Source organism: Galeopterus variegatus, unplaced genomic scaffold (genome assembly GCF_000696425.1).
Source record: "Galeopterus variegatus unplaced genomic scaffold, G_variegatus-3.0.2 Scaffold5449, whole genome shotgun sequence".
NCBI classification, from domain to species: Eukaryota; Metazoa; Chordata; class Mammalia; order Dermoptera; family Cynocephalidae; genus Galeopterus; species Galeopterus variegatus.
The window spans coordinates 104451-125006 of NW_007731560.1; the positions used below are offsets into that span (position 1 = coordinate 104451).

Consider the following 20556-nt stretch of genomic DNA (forward strand, 5'->3'; position numbering starts at 1 on the left):
CCCCGCCCGCGGGCGGGGCCGCCGCCGCGCTTCCCAAGCGGCGCACTATCCAGTGCGCCACCGGGCCGGCCCGGGTATGAGTATTTAACATCAAAACGGCTTTTAGATAATTGCGTCTCTTGAAGATCTTTAAACATGAGAAGCACATATATGAAATAATTTGGGAGAGATTGTACTGATGAAGGGAGTGTGGTTGGCTAAGATGACTTTGAAGGGTCCTTGTAACTTGAGAATTTAGTCTTCCAGGAGGAGTGATGGAAATCAGGGAACAGGATCTCCTATAAAATATTCACCACTCTTTGAAATGGAAATTAGGCTATTCCAATTTAGGAATCAAATTAAAGCAAATATTCAGGGTGTTAGCGGGCTGTGCTCATGCCTGATTGAAGTGGCAGTTAAGGGAGGGAGGCATGCTTTTTCCTGCATGAAGCAGGATCTCTCTCAGCCTGTTTTCATCTTTACTTAGCACCTGCTGGCTTGGAGTGGTGTCACCCAAGCAATCAGATGGTGGATGTGCCAAGAGCCTGACCTCCCCATGTCTGCTGTCCCTCCCCCCAACAACCCATGACTACCGCCCTGTCCTGATATAGATAGACAGAGTCCTCTGGTTTAAAATGACAGTCTCAAGTTCGTTTAAGAAGAGAAGCCTAATTCAAAGAAAGAGCCAGGCCAACTTCCTTTCTCTGTAGGAATTATTAACCCCCTTCACCATGGCCTACTTGGGAGCCCACTTTGCCTTTAGATCCCGCTGGCAGAAGACCGACGATGAACTCTGTCGACATAGCATGTCCTTTATCCTTCACAAAGCCATTTGCAACGACTTCTTTCAGAGCTATCTCTACCTGCTGGAAAAAATTCCCCTGGGTAAGTGAGTCAGAGCTACTCGATAGGGACAAGAAGTGACTGAAAGGATTGTGTGAGGTTGTGGGGCTTGGGAAAGAGAAGTTAGAGCAAGGATACTTTTTAGATAAAATGAATCTACAACCAATGTCAGTGGGCTGAAATATTTCAATGGCATTTTTTTATGGCGAGTACAAAGATCAAGCACTGTCTGGAGAGTCAGGACTCTATTTGGGGATTTCCATGCACCCTCAGGCAAAGCGTTTGCTTCACTGGATGATTTGCTTCACTGGGTGTCAGTTGCCTGAGTAACAGGCTTGTAGAACTCATTTATTGAGTTTTTAAAGGACATTTTTAATATTTCCAAAAATTTAGTGTTGGGAAAATTAGGTAACTCAACAATGAGAATATTAATGCAATAGTATATCAAGTATGAGTTAAAAAGGAAGACTAAATAATAATAGATCAAAACGTACTTGGAATTTGAGTCCTTACACATAATCCTTCTGGCCTTCTTGAGTGACACAAATAATCAGAGAGCCTAAAAGGAGCAGATTTTAGTTTGGTCTTTGATATTAAGAAAAAAACTGGGGCAGTAGTCTGTCTCCATTTTCATGTTTTCTCTAGTTTTTAGGGAATTGCACAATAGAGCAATAAAAAGCTTATCTGGTTTGTCTGTGCTACCTTTCTCAGTTGCTGTAAAAGTAAGTTACTTCAGTGTACTCTAAACAGCATTGAAGAGGAAAGAACTTAATGATTAGAGAGTACCCACACCCCTTGGATTTATACTTTCCTCCAGTGAAAGCAGGAACACTGTGTATCCGCCTCAGTCTGTTTTCTTAAGGTTGTCTGAGAGCCCCATTGTGCACTGGATGTGGCCAGGATTTCCAGCTGTGGAAGGAGCTATGTAATTCTTTGTTTTGCATTCAAAAAACTGGATGCTAGCAGCCTACCAAAGTTTCTTTTTATAGATCCATTTCTGAGGGATCTTTAATTCTAGACATACAAATATCTTCATTTCATATTTACGCAGCTGTCTTGTAAAAAAGTTTTTCACCTATGACTTTATTTGATCCTCACAGACATGCTATGGGATAGATAGGCTAAGTATCATTATTTTTTCCTCGCATTTTCCCACCTACTCCCTCCCATTTTATTTTTTCAAATGAGGGAAAGAAAATTCAGAGATGATAATATCTAATCTAGATAGAGTAATACTAAAAAAAGAAAAGTAATACTAAAGCAAGAACCAAAGTCTAGGGCTCTTTCTGGCAGATCGCACTACCCATAAGTAATTCTTTTAGGAATATAATATATAATATAATTATATATTTCATGTAATATATATCATCTATATTTAAATGGAAAATTAGAGCAGTTCACTTGGAAAACGATGATGTTCTGGTCACTCTATACATTGGCAGAGTGTTACTTTCCTGGACACACTCTTCAGGCCATACCTCAATAAAAGTAGTTTGGTAGACTCAGGTGCATTAGACTGGAGAAAGAAGATATCAATTACACTACTGAGAAGAGACTCAACTAAGGGATGGATGACAGATGAACTTTAAAAATAATTACTAGGAAGAGGAAGAATTAAAAAGTAAGAATAAAACAGTCTCTTCTGAAAACCAGATAAAAATTAATTTTGGACAAGTAGTCTACACTTTATATTTGGCCTCAGTACTTTTTTTTACCCAGTATAATAATTTTGATTTTATAGTCATTTTGATTTGATCTGCTTTTCTACTCTGTGAATGTGCTGATGGTTTATCAATGATTACCAACCTTTTAAAAAACATTATTATTAAAAGGCAAACTCTCTGACAAAATATTTCATGGAATCCAAAAGGAAAGAGTGAAACTTTTCTGCTTAGGATTGGGCACAGGGGTCTTTTCTTGATCTATCCTCTTTGCCTCACCAGTGGCTTTTGGAACACTTCTATAACACCTATTGGATTCCATACACAGTTTGTAAACCATTAGTCTAAGCCAAAGCTGACTTCTTTTTAATTTGTTGCAGTTTTCCATAAATGGCCACTGCTTATTTTCTCTGACCTTGATAATCTAGCTCAGGTATTCATTTTCCCTGAGCGCCACAGAGCTAGTCCCATCCGTAATATCTCTTTGACTGAGGGCTATATTAGTCAGTATGAAGTAGGCTATGCTGCAATAACAAATTAGCCCTGAAATATTGATGATTGAATATATAAAATTTATTTTTTACACTTGCTACATCATTTTCAACATGCCTTATTGGAAGTGGGGAAGGGCGGCTTATTCCACACAGGCATTCAGGAAGCCAGGATGATAGAGGCTGTACCAGCTAGAGCATCACCAGTCACCAAGGCAAGGAAAGAGAGCAGCTAAAGTTTTGTCTGTTAGCTCTTAAATAATTCAGCCCAAAGGTCATGCTTTCCATCTGTTTAGAGTCCATTGTCCAGAACTACACGGATGCTGGGCAATGTGAGGGGAGTACATGTATATTTGGTCACTAATAAATGATTTTGCCACAAGGCTTTTTAGAGATAGAAACACCAGACATTTCTTCTTTCTGATCAGTTCAGTCATATTCAATGCAAGAGACATTTATGGAACTCTCATTATTGTACAAAGTACTGTGCACTGGAGAAGATTCAAACATTAATAAGACACAGTTTCTGTTCTTCAGAATTTTACAGTCTGGTAATGGAGGCAAGTCTACAAATAACTTTTTATTTATGTTCAAAAACTTTGAATTAAGGGCACATGGAAGACAGTCTATTCGTTCTGTGAATACTCAGATATTTTCCAGATTTTTCTTTTCATGGCAGAAACTGAGCATTCAGAAAGGAATCAGCATATAAGTCTTGTCTGCCAGTGTAACTTTTATCCAATTAGAATGCTTTCCCCAATCCTTGATTAACTCACTTAACCCTTGGTTTTTGGCCCAGGAGATTATAACTTATATTTATGGAATGCATTTGCATGTATTTGTTCCCTGATTGGACTCTTGTTTCTATGAGAGTAGAGACTCATCTATTTTTCCCTCTTCTAGATCTATATATTTAGCATTTACCATGGTTCCAGGCACATAGAAAGAACTCAATAAGTAATTTAAATGAATTAAATGGCCTCTGAGTAATAATTACTTGCAGGTCACTAGAGTCCAGAGTTTAAATTTTTGCATTTCTATGACTAGAGAACTGACCTCTGCAAGTTACTAACTAAAGTCTCTGAGCATTATATTCCTCAAAACTATAGTAGAGCTGTTGAAAGGATTATATGTGTCAAAGTAGTCAATCCCCAGTATTAGTTTCTTCCTTTCCTTCCTCCGAGCTAGGCCTCTTTTAAAGTGGCCATGTAGCATTCTCTAGAACAGGCATTACCAAGGAAATAAACTTAATGCAATATATGAGAGTTTTCAGGCTGCAGAGGGTATTATGGTTTTCAGTTTATAAATAAAACCTAGTCAGCAGAGATGCTCCCTCCCCAGCTCAACTGAGGTGTTTTAGAATTGCCTTATCCTACTCTTGATGATTTCAAGATTTCATAGAAATGAAAATAAAGCCCTTCTTTCAAAAAGGTTGGGGCACCCCTCCTGTAGGGTCTGCACAGAGAGTTTGTTGTTTGGGGTAATTATGGAAAGAACGGTGGCTAACCAGACTCTTTGATTCCTTCTTTCCTTCCTTCCTCCCTCCAGCTGCCTGTGTTAGGCAGCCAGTCTTATTCCAGCACACTATGTGGTGACATTTGGTCATGGAGAAATTTGCTGAAACATCCCTGGCTAGCTTCAGAGATTCATGGAATAACAAGGACATACATACTGAAAGTCTCCAGTGGAAGACTTAGCTATGCTGTTGAACATAACAGATCTTCAGAAAGAAATGGGAACAAGCCTATCACTGTTCTCAGTGTTTTGCATATAGTATCTCAGTTCATCTGCACAACATCCCTATGAGGTGTGCTGTTATTTCCCCATCTTACATTTGAGGAAATGATGCACAGAGGAGTTAAGTAACTTGCTAAAGATTTTGAGGTGAGTGATGGAGCAGAATTAGAACCCAGGCAACTTAACTCTAGAGTCCTTTTTAAATCAGTATGTCATACTGCCTCCCAATAGAAGTGGACACTTGACTAATGTGGGTAGCAATACAAGTTTTGCCATGTTTTTTGATTTGACAGAAATAGAAAATATATTCTGTGAAGAGCATTGTCTTTCCATCGAGATCATCAAGATAGGCAGGCCAATGAGTAGGCTCATATAACCTAGTTATAGCAGCTAAAGTTCAATTGGAGGCTTGGAGTGAATCAATTTTCCAAAAGCGATTGTTTGTGAACAATTAGAAAGTAGAATTAGAAAACAAGTCAGTGTAAATCTCCACTTTGTACACCAGTGCTCAAAGAGGCTTACGCTCATATTCAGCCCAGCTGGAGATGTTCACATATTAACCTTTAATAATTCTCCTAGTGCTATCCACATTTCTGAATATATGGAAGTCAATAAATATTTGTTAATTACATTATTGAGCAAGAGCCTTTTACTCCTGGACATTGTTAAAGGCTTAGCCTGACTTCATATTTAGAATAATGATTCCATGTGGTTTAGCAGAAAACCCAAAAGCTTTGCATTTGAGTAGGCATGCATTAGGACCTACTATACATACGAAGGCTTAGCCTAACTTCATATTTAGAATAATGATTCCATGTGGGTTAGCAGAAAACCCAAAAGCTTTGCATTTGAGTAGGCATGCATTAGGACCTACTATACATACTACTTCTTTTCTATGTGATATTGAATGAGGTACTGTCATTCTGATTCTCTCATTGCTCATTTTAAAATAATTATTGTAACTCCAGTCTTACAAAATCATTTTGAGGATTAAAAGAGATAATGTGAAGAGATGATACGAAAGTGCCTAGCATGATGTCATTCCCCACCTTTGGTTACCTCATTTGGGTTGAAGCCTAGAAAAAAGTTAAGACACACTGAACTTGTCTTCAGTTGAAAAGAAAAAAAGCCCTCTAAAACTTTCAGGTAGGCAATGCATTATTTTACAGACAAGAAACACCAGACGCCTAAAGCCTACAGAGAACGAGTAAAACCTAGAGGGCCTCTCTGGGCAATCCAGACACTTGCAAATGACAGCATCCTGGCACACCCAGACCTTTGGATTCTACCAGAAACACTGATAAAGTCCCACATCTCCCCCTCCCCCTGTTGGTGAAAAATAGAGTAAGGGAGGTAGCATTTATTGAGCTCTTATTCTAAACCAAGCACCATAGTAGGTACTTTCACATGCATTATCTCAGTTAATAATCTCGACAATCTTGTAAGATTATATCATTACCTCATTTTATAGAAGAAGTAACTGAAGCTCACATGAGTTATGTAACCTACTAAAGGTTATGCAGCTAACTAGTGTCAGAGGTGGCAAACAAATCCAGGCATGTCTTATTCCAAGACACTTTTCTTCATTCTCTCCCTCCCTCCCTTCCTTCTTTCCTTCTTTCTTCCCTATCTTTACCGTTACCTCTTTAAAGGCTGGATTGCAAAGTGCTCATCTGCAAATCTCTTTTATGGAAGGTCTTACCATCTATAAGTCTATCTCCTAATTAAGCTTTTTTTCTCTTATGAAATAAAGGACTAACTGGATTCAATATTCTTAGTCTAAAATCATTTCACATTACTGTCTAAACCTATCCTACCTATCCTCTGGAGACTGTTAGGTCAATTTTCAGTTGACAGACAGGCCTAGCATCTGGAATAAAAAAACTAAAATAGGTATATATAATCATTAAAAAATAGAAAAAAGAAAGAAGGTACTCAGCAAAGATAAGCACTTAACTATTAACAAAATTTCCTGTTTGTCAGAAAGTCTTCATCTTATTGGCAACTTGAGTAATATTGCCTTGATGTTTATTAAAATTAATTAATTTATCATTATTATTATGTTTTGCATTCAAAGATGTTGCAGAGTACGGAGAAGGGGAGGGGGAGGGGGAGAAGAGGGGGGGGAAGGTGGAGCTGGGGGCGGTGGGGCTGGCCCACAGCTGGCTCCTTCACTGACATGGTTGTGGAGGGTGGTGCATGGCTGAGGCCCTTGGCCCCCTTACTCGAGCTCCAGAGCCTGGGGGGCTTCTGAGGTGGCTTGGTTGTCGCTGAGTGGCCTTTGAGTGGCTCCTTTTTTCAGTTATCTGTTTCCCCTTTCTCCTATGTGGGTTCATGGGAAACCTGTCAGTGGTCCTTCTGGCCTAGGGGCCACCAAGGCCCTCTTCTCCCCTGATGTCTCCAAGCAACTTCATCCAAAGCACACAGCTGCAGTTTTTGCCAGCTCTTGCTCCATGTGCTCAACAGGGCCAGCCTTCAAATGGCCGGGGCTCAAAACCGTCGGAGTGGTCCCTTCTTTCTCTCATGGCGGCTTCTTCCATCTTCATGAACTCTGCAAGTCTCTCCTCCTCTTCCCCTGAGCTCTAGTGGCCCAAGCTTGGCAGTTGCTGCTTTTTAATAGTTGTAAATTTGTCGATTGTGGGAGAGAGTGACGCTGGGGACCGTCTATTCCACCATCTTGATTCCTCCCCAATGCCTTGACTTTTTGGATCTGTCTCATATATTGGGTCAATGTCTCTTTTCAGGTCTATAGTAAGATTTTGAGTGATTACTCTTTTTTTCTCAAAATTTTTCTATCAAAAGACAGCAAAAGTCATCAAGTAAACATCATCTCAAAGTAAACTCATTTCTTCACATCTTAGAGGCAGAAGTGGCCAACTTGAGCAATAAAATTCTTTTGCTACTTGCAAAAGAGTTTTTAAAAAGAGATATTTGAAAACTCTGAGTTTTATCCAGAATAAAAATCCAGTTTTATCCACACCTTGTGGAATTCCCTTCCTCCTTATTTTTTGCCAACCAAAATAAAAAGCATCCATCGTGGCTAAGGTCTTTTTCGAATCTTTCCCTAATTGCTTCTACTTGCAGGCATCTGCTGAACCCCCAAGGCAATTGGTGTTTGAACTGTTTATTGTGCATGCAGTGATGTAGGACTTAACTCCCCCTTGCTAGTTTGTAATCTCCATGATGGAGAATTTAGGCTTTATGTTTCTTGTTTCCTGAGTGTTGTATTGGTGTTTAATAACTGAGTCACGGATGAATTGTCTCTCAGTGTATACTCTCTTGGTTTTTCTTTTTCTTTTTTGGGGGGTGGGTGGGGAGGCTGCTGACCAGTACGGGGATCTGAACCTGTGACCTTGTTGTTATAAGGCTGTGCTCTAACCAACTAAGCTAACCAGCCAGCCCTAGTGCAGACCCTTTTGGATTTTCACATTTCCTAGAAAGTTCACGAGACCTTTATTTTCCTTCAGAATAAATGAACTTGTACTCTATTTTTCTTTTTGTAATGAGTAAGCAGTTGGAAGGTCCTTGGGAGTTTAGCTTATAATGTAGGTCAAGAAATAAGTATCATATTGTATCAAAAACTAATAGAGTGTCTAGTCTCTATCTTAGGCTACCCCAAATTTCACAGAAACATTGCAATTCTATGAGAACAAGCCACTAGATGTATTTCTATGGTAAAAAGGCATGGGCTGGTGACTGACTGCCTCCTTATCTGAGGCAACATGCACCATTTCAGGAGCTATCAGGAGGGGAGAACCAGGGTTGGCCATGACACCTCATATATCTTTTTTAGTGAAATGCTGCTGTCAATTAGGTGAGAATGAGAACTCAAGCCCATAACCATAAAAGCCTACCTATTGAGTCTGATGCCTGCTGAGCTTGGCATTCACTTGTGTTCTAAAAGTTGCTGGTATAATGGACCATGCCCATTTCCAGATTAAGGGTTTTAATAGACTGTACCAACTAGTTGACTTAAGCAGGTGATGATGAGTGTGGCTGCTTTGCTGCTTTGGTTGGATCAAGAAGAGCACTAGGCTGTGGCTTGCCAGTGATTCCAGAGCAACATTCAACCCTGGGTAGACTCTGTGAGCTGTGATTTCCTAGCCTGATTTTCTGAGACATTCAGAAGAATTTGGAACAGTCATTATTTTGATAGTGATGCCTGATTTTTGTCACCCCTGTTGAATTTATAAGCATTTAATGAGCCACCTGCTATTTAAGCAATACTTTACCAAGTGCCAGGGAAGGGAGATTGGTGTAGGTTGGTGATTCTCAATGTTTTTGAACATGAGAGCTTTCTTTTTAATGTTGTATTTTCTTAATAAGTAGCAGATAGGTATATAAAATAGTAAAAAAAAAAAAAAAGCTATGTACTTATTAAAACTTTTAAAAAGTATTTCTTTTTTTAAAATAACCATCTATGTATATGTTAATATGTATGAGGGGTATAGTGTATAACATTGTTCATCCCAGAAAACAATGTACATTGAAACTGATTCTTGTATTCTCTTCAGGAAATCTATGCTCACTATGGGTGCATACTTTGGCTCCAGTGTCTTCAAGTTGTTAATGCTGATTAACTCCATAGATGGAACATATTGATAATGATATAAATGGTGTTTATTGAATTTTTAACTTTTAGAACCAAAATTTGGGACTATGTAATTGTTGTTCAATTCAGAGGCAAATAGTACACCAGTCCAATATTACAATCTTGGGGTTGTCTGGAGAAAAATGCTCCTAGTTAAGGTTAAATAGATTATTATTTTTCCCTTAGATTCCTTCTGCTCAAAAATATGCCATGTTTTGGTTTGCTTCATGCTCTGATCATAACATTTTTGAACCACCATATATATTATTTATTTATTTTATTGACACATCATAATTGTATATGCTTTGGGGGTACAATCTGATGTTTTGGTACATATATATTATGTATTATGATTGGGTCAGGGTAGTTACTGTAACCATCACCTCATTCATTTATCATGAACTACTGTATATTTTGCTTGGAGATTTCACCTGTCTTTTATTTTTGCTGATTGAGTTAAAAATATGTCTTCCTTAGAAAATTACTAATATCTCCTTGCTTCTTGCCTACTCTATTGCCTGGGATCCAGGTCATTCTACTTCTTGAAGTTATTTTTGAAGCCTATATTTTCTCTTGTAATATAAACTAATTTCCTTCCAGAACTGTCATTTTGGGATTTTTTTTCACCTGATTCCTGGGTTAATTACATGATCTTTCATCATGAATCTTCTCTTGATTTTAACCCTTGTTGTGCTGGAATGTAGCTTCAAGAAACTTCTGAGGAATAAATTTATAACAATAAATTCAAATATTCCTTGACAGTTTGGCTGGGTATTAAATTTAGCTCCAAAATGGCTCTGCACCATTGTTTTCCAGTGATAAGATCTGTGATATAAGCCTGATTCTAGTCCTTTGAATATAGGATTGCCAAATAAAATACTCAATGCCAGCTAAATTTGAATTTATCATAATCAACAAATAATTTTTGGTATAAGTATTTCCCATGCAATGTGCAGTATTTCAGGAATACTTACATTAAGAAATTATTCATTGGGCCAAGCCCGTGGCGCACTCGGGAGAGTGTGGCGCTGGGAGTGCAGCAGCGCTCCCGTCGCGGGTTCGGATCCTATATAGGGATGACCGGTGAGCTTACAGTGCTCACTGGCTGAACGTGGTGTGGCCGGTCTCAAAAAGGACAAAAAAAAAAAAAAAAAGAAATTATTCATTGTTTATGTGAAATTTAAATCTAACTGTGAGTCCTGTATTTTTATTTGCTAAATCTGGTGACCCATTTTGAAGGTCAATTTCCCCCCTTCTAAATGACTTTAGGATCTTCTTATTACTCTTTATTTTTTGAAGTTTCTTAAGGATATGTGTAAATGTACCTTACTGAAAAATCCATGCTGCACAATACTTGTTGGATCTTACAATCTCTTTCAGTTTGGGGAGATTTTCTTCTATTATTTCTTTAATCATTTTCTTCACTTTATTTTATTAGTTTTCTGGAGTCCTAATTAGCTTGATGTTGGCCCTCCAGCATTGTCTTTATAAGTCTAGTCTATTTGCTTCTGTTTTTCATATCTGTCTTTTTGTTTTATGTCCTTTTGTTTTATATTTTAAAAATTTTGGTAATCAAAATTTTAATTTCTAAGAATTCTTTGTTATTCTTTGAATTATCATTTTATTGGCACTTTATCTTTGATTTATGGATTTATGAGTCCTCATATCTCTTCAAGGATCTATAAGTTTTTTCTTGTGTTTTGGCTTAACTTCTCATCCATTTCCTGAATTATTTTTTATTTCCTTTGGGGTCAATTCTGATTATCTTTTTCTTGCAGGTGCTATTTTAATCTCATGTGTTTGGAGATCATTGTTTATATGCATTTAGGAATAAAGGACAAGGTAAATGATTCTAGGCAAAGGATAAGGTTTTCTCTGTTATATTATTGTCCTCTAAGTAGAAAGGATAAAAAGAAACTTTACATGTGCAGGTAGAACTTACCAGACTCTGATGAGTGTGAGCAAGTGAGGTGCTTAGAATCTTCTATATGCCAAAATTAGCAGTGTTCCAGGATTCCAGTGCTGATTGTCCTCTAAGTAGAAAGGATAAAAAGAAACTTTACATGTGCAGGTAGAACTTACCAGACTCTGATGAGTGTGAGAAAGTGAGGTGCTTAGAATCTTCTATATGCCAAAATTAGCAGTGTTCCAGGATTCCAGTGCTGACTGATCTGGTTCTGTGTAGGTAGTTTGTTTATGTATTTATTTACTTAGAGAAGAGACTTTTTTTTCTTCCAGGATTATAGCTGTGCTGCCTGTTGCTTTCTGGAGGGTGCACTTGTCCCCTCACATGGTTGTTCTGTAGATAGGCTTTTGATTAACTCTCTTATGTTTTTGGCTTTTATTCTCATTCTTACATTGTCTCCTATTGGCTCCAAGTCTGAAATGTAATTTCTTCTTGCAATTATTCTAGTCTGCAAATTCTTTAGCTTTGTTCTATCTGCTTTTTGTCTTCCAGAAATTTATTGAAATCATGAATCCATTGGTGATCTCCTCTAATTTTCTTCACTGTTGTGGGTTTCGCCTATTAAAAAAATTCTCAGGGAGTATTGGGAGGGAGGTAAAACAATTGTATGTATTTGACCTATGATTTTGAATCAGAAGTTCCTCCTTTGCATCCAGTTTCTATCATTTGTTCTAATGAAAATATTTTATATCTGCATGGGTGAGTTTTGATTTGTAAAAGAGACTTATATGCATTCTCAGTAACCCTTCAGTGAGTTGGAACATATGTTTTTCTAAAAATAAATGTCCTAAAATAATACCTCCTGCATTTTTTGAAATAATAAAATAGCAAAGTTCATGTGAATGTGCCTAGTACACTACCTGGTATAGGATAGTTGTTCAATAACTACTACATCTCTTTTTACTATTTTATTTTAAGAAGATAGAGCTCAAGTCCATCTCCGTAATGGTGGTATAAAGACACACTTAGATATGTGTTGCCTGAAAAAGAGATGAAAAAATAGCTACCCCTACCTTGTGATTAGAAGTAAGATTAATGAGAAAATTCTCATAAAACATTTGGACCTTGGAGATAAAACTCACTATGAAACTAACGACATTCTTTATTCTACTGTAGCAAACACTGGTAAACTTTTTTTTAAATAGAGTGATAAGCTGTATGTTTATTAAACTATAGAGTTATTAAATCATGGAAATGCCATGATTGTGATTTATAGATGAGATACCTAAAGATCAGAGGGGTTAAGAAGTTTTCCCAGTGTTACGTAGCAAGTAAGTCACTTAGCCAGAACTCAAACTCAGATCTTTTGTCTCCAAACCAGTACTTTCCTCCATAGCACGTGGGCTTTTAAAAGGAAATACAACGCATGATAACATTGAACTTATTCTATCATACAAACATTAATGTCTATTAATAATATTTTATTTTCAGTAAAATTATATGCCTTAACAAGCCAAGTCATCAACGGCGAGATGCAGTTCTATGCCAGAGCTAAACTTTTCTACCAAGACGTACCAGCCACTGAAGAGGGTATGATGGGAAATTTCATTGAACTGTCCAACCCAGATATCCAGGCCTCTCGAGAATTTCTCAGAAAATTTGTGGGGGTGAGTTATCCAATTGCAGCTTGATGAGAAGGCAAAGTCCTTGCAAACACTGAGATCACACACTTCTGTGTTGTCACTTAAATCAGGTTAAAGCCATGTGGTTCAGACAAACATTTAGCCTGAAAACCTGTTTTAAGATATTCAGAAAAGATGGACCACATCAAACTGCTGGTTTGTCCTACTTGGCATTTTACTCTCCTAGCACTAGCTAATCTTACATGCTTCAGGGGAAGGTGAATTAGCAGTGCTGATATTAGAACTTGGGGATTAAGAGGACATCTCTCTTAGAGTCTTATAAATAAAAAGTTAACATCCAATGATTGATGAGAAATTGTGCCCTTTGGGATCTTGGTTTGACTTATTGATTCTCTGTAATAAAAATTAGAGGTAGTAAGGAGATTCATACTTGTGTTCAGTTTTAAAATGATATGAACAGTAGAATTCCTTTATAATATTTTATACATTGTTCAGATTTTACTTTGAAAGAATGTAATTACTTTGTGGTCCTGGTGTTGGGTGAATCCCCATTCCTTCCATGTCATATAGAGACAGGTAATATAGTGTAGGGGCCAAAATCTTGGGCTCTAAAGTCAACATGGTTCTTTTACACGATGTATAAGCAAGCTTGGGCTTGTTACTTAAATGCAGTAAGCCTCAGTTTTCTCACCTGTGACTAGGGTATGACAATAGAACCTACCTCATATGATAATGTGAAAATTAAATGAGGTAATAGATGTCAAGTGCTTGCTTTAATGAACAAAATTAGTACTCAATAAATCTAATTTATTTCTACTAATAATAACAGGCTTTAATATAATTTATCCATTATATTTTAAGGAACTTTATCTAGTTGTTAGAATAGACTTAACCCACACAACAAAGCTGCTGTTGATCCTACTGAAGTCATAAAGTCCTAACTGGTGAGCAGGTTTTGTTCCAATTCATCATGAAGTCACTTGTTTAAAATTTGGAATCCACTTTATTCTGATAAAGGCAACATTATAAATATGTCTTTGGGGTTAGGCTTCAACCTACTTAGAAGCATAATGAATATCCCTAGTGTTGAGGTGAGGTTCACTTCACCTCTAACTTCCCTGGAGCACTTAGTGCCTGAGTACAGAGCCTGACAGTATAGAACATGTGATCAGGGTGGGAGATCTACTGAGGCTGAAGTGTCTGGACATCATCTGCAGCCATAAGCGACTAGGGATTCTAGAGATGATGGCCATGGGTGTTTATAGATCAGGCTAACCTGAAGTATTTCTAAATCAGTGATGCTGCCTGATTTTACTGAGTGCTCATTCTGAGATGACCAGACACTCTGCTGAGCACTAGAGAAACTTTGTCTCATTTGCTCTTCACAGCAGTTCTTGGTGGTAAGTATTATTATTAGCTCTGTTTTTACAGTTGTGAAAACTGAGGCTTGGGGAGGTTAAATAAGTTGTCATGGTTACACAGCTAGTAAGAGACAGAGCTGGAATTTAAGTCCAGCCAGGCCTGTCTGACACCAAACTCTCTGCTCTTAACCATGACATATTTTTTCCATTTGTCTTATGAAGCTGAAAACAATCTCTGCTTTTTTTTTCTTTCTTTCTTTCTTTCTTTTTTTTTTTCATGGAGCATAGACCTCAACGCTCCTCCAGTCTGGTCCAAAGCAATCCCTCCCGCTTGCCTCGTGGTGAGGCCGACTTTGATCCCAAAGCATTTCAGAAGCTTAGTTAGTAATCCAGCTGTCTTGTCACTCTGTGTGGAATGCCAAGCTGACCACAGGGATGCTGGTCAGCCAGAGCCCATAAGCACGCCCACAGACCTGGGAAAGGAAACATCCTAGTGCTTCCATATTTATGTTGGAAAAGAGGCAGCCTGCTCCTTTCAAACAATTATAAGGAGTTCTTCTTAGTAGACAAGGCTCATTGTAAAGTTGTGACCTCTAACTAAGTACAAAAACAATCTTTTTTAAGAAATGATATTTTTGTATGTTGACCTTAGTAATCTGCTAAATTAGTATCCAGGTCAAGATACAAGGAGTTAGGGAATATGAGTATCTGACATGATTTATTCTTGTCAACTGGGAAAAGGCAGACTGTTTAATTTAAAAGTTTTGCTTTCCTTTCAACACTTAGTGACATGGGACAGTGGGAAAAGGTGTTTAAACTAGCTGCAAATGTATTTACTTTAGCAAATAAACAAATGATACCAAGATGATGTCAATGGCATAACTACTAATTTCCTCAGTGTTAGCTTTCTAGTGGGGGAAAGTAGCAATTCATAAAAAGTAATCAGTACTTGGTGGTGTTTATTTTTTAACATTTCTCAGAGACTGGATGACTAAAAAATTGTAGATTTTATGGTTTTTATGCAGTGGCATGAAGCACTTTCATTTTAACTTCCAACTCCACTGGAAGAACTTAAAATAATGCTCTTCAAAATGAAATATGTAGGCAGAATGAAAACTAAAATTAAATTTCTAATAGTATTTTACTGTTTTATATGAACCCATAAAGATGGCATAATAAGTGAAAATAAAAATAACAGAACATCTTGTTTTGAAATAGCACCTTGTATGTAATTCTAGTCACATTCACGTGAGGGCATCCTGTTTTAATACCAACATAGCTTCAGGCAGTCATGGGGTCCAAGAGGCCTGAGATGCTGTTCCTGTTGCCCCAGTCTTTAAATATCCCTTCTTAGAGGAGCTGCATGTGAATGAGAGACAGAGAAAGAACCTTGTTGCCAGGATATGGGAGGCAGTGCCAACCATGTAGAATGAAATGGAATAAAGGGAACTAGGAAATAGTGGGGAGAGTCTAGAGGTACATAGAGTTTGAGTAAAAGGCAACTTTTTGTGTTTATAAATAGCAATATTTCAAGAATAACTGTAGTCAAATATCACACATCTAACTTCATGAAAAATACTAATTCGAGGATGAAAATTTTCTAGGAAATTGCACTTCACTGGGCTTCAGTTTCTTTGTCTGAAAAAGCAGGGGAATTAGAAATGAGCTGTGTAAAAACTTTAGGGTTTTGCTGAGATTCTTCAAGGGTTCTCTTGGAGAATGATGGAAAGGCTGAGTGGGTGAGGCACTGCCTCATAAACTACAGCATCTTCATGTTTATCTATTCAATGACAAAGACAAGTTTGGCTGTTATAACCTTGAAATCCTCTGGCATAAATCTCTAAGTTCTTTTTGCTTTATTGTTCCATGGTTCTACTTCTGAAACCACTTGCTACACTAATGAGAGCAACATGACCAATAGAGACTTTTAGGGACAAGTAACAATAAGAAAAATTTATAATTTGTATGCTCTTATTGAGCATACAAATTTCTAGTAAAGTATTTTTAGCAGCTTATAATAATTTTCCTATACTTTTCTCCATCTTAAGTTATGAATTTACTTAAAAGAAGATGCTTCTTTAACATCATTCACAACATAAACCTTTAGACTGGGTCTTTTCATGAATTAGTTTAGTTTAAATTATATTTAAATGAGGGAGGCAGCATAGTGTAAGTAGAAATGGATAAGAAAAATTTATAATTTGTATGCTCTTATTGAGCATACAAATTTCTAGTAAAGTCATTTTTAGCAGCTTATAATAATTTTCCTATACTTTTCTCCATCTTAAGTTATGAATTTACGTAAAAGAAGATGCTTCTTTAACATCATTCACAACATAAACCTTTAGACTGGGTCTTTTTATGAATTAGTTTAGTTTAAATTATATTTAAATGAGGGAGGCAGCATAGTGTAAGTAGAAATGGCAGCCACATGGCAATGTACTACCACTTCCCCTTCCCATACTCAGTGCAGACATCACTAGTTGATCATAGATATCATTCCTGCTGAGTTTGAATGAAGCCTTAGAATTCTCTTCAGCATAGCATTAGACGGGCACCACCAATGGAATCAGAATTGTCACTTGAGGTGGCATCCCTCATGTGGAACTGGCTTTGAATTCTGACAGTTCCTGTTCAAATTCTAGTTTTGCCTTTAGCAAATATTAGAAATCTGACTTTTCTCATCTCCAAAATGTGGATAATAGTCATTATCTTGTGGAGTTTTTTTTTTATTATTATAATTATTATAGATGTACATAAAAGCACTCAATAATCATGGTTATTATTATTCCATTTGAAAAGAAGCCACAATTGCTTCACTTTTTGTTCTTCATTGTACTTTTCTGGCATAAGGAAGGCCTTTTAGGTGAACCGAAAAGCAGCTTTTCTGATGTTTCCCTCGGCTCGTACCTCACCTTTGATCCTTAGCCAAATGTTTTTTTTTAATCCTTAGTTCCTGAGACATCAAGAGTAGGCTTTCTCCTTAAGATCTTGATTGGCAATTCCAAGTATCTTGTTACTGTAATTTCTAGCACGAAACCTATTCAGCAGCCACTCTAATTATGACCAGATAATTTAGACCAGAACATTTTTAACATTTTATTGAAGGAAGTTTGAGAAAGTTTTCATTGGCTGATTTTTCCCTCCCCCACCCCACCTTCCCATCCCCTCACTCTCAATTAATTTAATGCACAGACCTACTTTAAAAAAAACAGTTTTCAGGGTTTTGTGCCCAGTAAATTATGTAGTTTCTGGTACAAAAGGCAGAAAACAATTTTTAGCATTAAAGGAGACAAAGAAACTTTGCTGAAACCACCTTTTATCCACGTGAATGTGCTATGTGCTATCAGGGCTAGCTTGAAAATAAAACCCTAGCCTGAGAATGGAACAATAAATATTCCTCAACTCAGATCCCAAAATTTACCCTTCCCTCATACAAGAGGAGCAGATAATTTAGAGCCCCCCAAATCATTTTAGGAAAAATAAAATTTCAGTCGTCTCAATATGAATTGAAATGTTTCCATCAAGTTTAAATTTTTAAAGTAATTTTAAAACTCAGAAAAGCTATCATTACTTGGCTTGTTTTCTTTTTAACAAAGTAATAACCTATAGTGCAGATTTGACCCAAATTTACAGTCATCAGAGTTCTATCATCATGGGGATATCAATGGACTATTTCTTGAAGAAAGTATTTAAACCTAAGATATTATTTTTTAAAAATCTTAGTTTTCATTTCCTTTAAAGATCTATATTCAGGTGTAATAAAGAAAGCAGGACTAAAAATGTTCATTTTTTTTTTTTGAAAAAGGTAATTGAATGTTATATATCTTGATTGTGGTACTGAACACATAGCTGCTATATACATTTGTCCAAACTCATTGAATTGTACATGTAAAAGGGCACATTTTATTGTATAAAGTTGACCTAAATAAAGTTGACCTAAAGAGGTAATTTGAGTGTCCAAGACTCAGGATGGGTCTCCGTACTTGGAATATTCCACAAGGTACCTTTCTTCAGGGGCCCGGGAGAGCTGGAACAGACTGCGCTTTGGATTGCGGCTCTGGGATAGGAAGGGTCAGCAAGCACGTCTTGTTGCCAGTTTTCAACAGCGTGGAACTGGTGGACATGATGGAATCTTTCCTCCTCGAAGCCCAGAACTACCTGCAGATAAAAGGGGACAAGGTAGAAAGCTACCACTGCTACGGCCTGCAGGAATTCACACCCCCCTTTGGGAGATACGATGTCATCTGGATTCAGTGGGTCTCTGGTTAGTCCTGCATGACATTGCCTCCGCCCTTCTCCCCTTCTCAGCTAGAGAGACAACACCTGGGGCTAATGAGGACACAAGGGGAGATGAAGCTGTCATTGTGCTTAGAGCAGTTAGCTAAGCTTAGGTGTCATGTGGACTTCCAAAAAGCTCTGGTCTTCCAAATTTCTCCCCTAACATCCTCTGTACAAGCCTGAAAATTCCTACCTTTAAAGATGGAGTGAATGCCTTTGGACCAATCTAAATCCTTGAAATGTAAATACTTAAAAAATTTAAAAAGTAAGGCCCCCAAAAGGTTAATCTCCATTTATTGGCAGAACTAGGTGTTCTTAGATTTAAGTCTCAGGAAATGAGATAGCAGTGAATTATATTTTGGCGTGTGCGTGTATGTGTTTGTGTGTGTGTAGGAGACACGGAGGAGTGATAATAGAGCTGGGTTGTCCAGGGGACATGGAGGGACTCATGGGATGGACAATAGTTTATCTCATGCTTCTGAAGTAGATAGGCCAGGTAGAAAATACACACAGGGGACTGAGCCTCTTCAAAGAGCATGTGTATACTCTTATCTAAATTCTCAAAGCCTTCTGCAACTAAAACAGGCCTATTAAATAATTCATGATGAATGAACAAATGGTCTCCTGATTCTTAGCCCTGTGTTCTTTCCATTCACCTCCCTCCCTGTTCATCCTGTTCCCCCTTCTACTTGGCCCCGCCTATAGGGTACCTGACTGATAAGGACCTTCTCGCATTCCTTTCCCGGTGCCAAGATGGTCTGAAAGAGAACGGCGTCATCATTCTGAAGGACAATGTGGCTCGGGAGGGCTGTATCTTCGATCTCTCTGACAGCAGTGTGACTCGGGACATGGACATCCTCCAGAGCCTCATTAGGAAGAGTGGGCTTGTGGTACTGGGCCAGGAGAAGCAGGAGGGCTTTCCAGAACATTGCATCCCAGTGTGGATGTTTGCACTGCAAAGTGATGGACACTCCTGACCAGCAGTAGGAATGAATGACTGGACTGGGGCAGTGGTGCTTTAGAACAGGGGTACTCTGCTCCAAGATGCTCCTTGTAATGCAGATAGATAGAGATGGAGAGAAGGGATATGATACATGTCTGTAAATTATTGATGATGTAGTCGGTACAAGTTTTCACGAATGATATAATGCACACATTCTGATGTGCACAGACTTAGATGTGCACACACTCTAATGAGACATGCATATACTCTGGATTTTTTGTAAGAAAGTTGGAGGGAAACATCAGGAAAAGTGCCTTATGAAACTCCTTGTATACACCTAAACTGTACAAGTGTGCTGAAAACAGAAAAGAAACAATGCCCATAAGTTCTAAACTGTCTTGGTCCCTGATGATTTGTGTTACACTGGCTGGGTGGGAGAAAATGTAGACTCCCTTCCCTGCCCTCATGTCCGCTGCATTATACTTCCTTCCTCTTTGGTACTACTGCCTCTCTTGAACAAACATCTTCCCCTAATTAAGAAGGCACTAGTCAAAATAATCCTATGAAAACAAGTTCATTACTTAATTTTGTCTTTAGCCTTTCTCTTGGCAGAAAAAGTATACAGTTTCACTTTCTATTTTGGGTCAGTTTTACTACCCAGTAATGTAATATGGATGTAATTTGATTTTTTTAAAAAAGTCTGCATTCCATTGATAGGGAAGTGTCTCTTTTATGGAGAAAATGTTGTACTCTGAAATTTCAGTCTTCAACATATAAGTAAATGTCACTGATAATCTAATTTTAGCCAGTGGCTTCCAACATCACTTGTTTCTTTGTAGCTACTCCTGGTTCCTTGATTGAAATGAATGTATGTTGAAAAGAGAAGTAGCAAAGGAAATGGGCAAGGAAATGATAAACTTGAAAATTGAACTAGCTGGATTAATATAAGGCATTGTTTAATCAAAAATAATCTATCCCCAACACCCCCCCACCCCCTTTCCCAGCTCTGGTGGCCTCACTTGTATTCTCTCCTTTTGAAAGTTCAAGGAATTACTGTGATTGTTGTATCTTTCTTTCTTTTTTAAAATTTTTAAAAAATTTTTAAAAAGAAAGAAAGATA

General features: G+C 37.7%; 1 protein-coding gene across 1 annotated transcript; it reads left to right on the plus strand.

Annotated features, from left to right (window-relative positions):
* The first annotated feature begins 271 nt into the window (after positions 1 to 271).
* METTL11B (methyltransferase like 11B) lies at positions 272 to 19740 on the plus strand. Its single transcript, XM_008589440.1, has 4 exons — positions 272 to 864; positions 12700 to 12875; positions 18230 to 18479; positions 19199 to 19740. Exons 1-4 carry the CDS (start codon positions 711 to 713, stop codon positions 19468 to 19470), a joined length of 852 nt encoding a protein of 283 aa, XP_008587662.1. The 5' UTR covers positions 272 to 710; the 3' UTR covers positions 19471 to 19740.
* Positions 19741 to 20556: the final 816 nt, after the last annotated feature.

Bases quoted from the DNA above. Each gene is read 5' to 3' on its own strand.
- METTL11B (XM_008589440.1), top strand. From the start codon at position 711: ATGGCCTACTTGGGAGCCCACTTTGCCTTTAGATCCCGCTGGCAGAAG. The intron at 865-12,699 runs GTAAGTGAGTCA...TTTTATTTTCAG, and splicing joins GCTGGAAAAAATTCCCCTGG to TAAAATTATATGCCTTAACA. The intron at 12,876-18,229 runs GTGAGTTATCCA...ACCTTTCTTCAG, and splicing joins TTCTCAGAAAATTTGTGGGG to GGGCCCGGGAGAGCTGGAAC.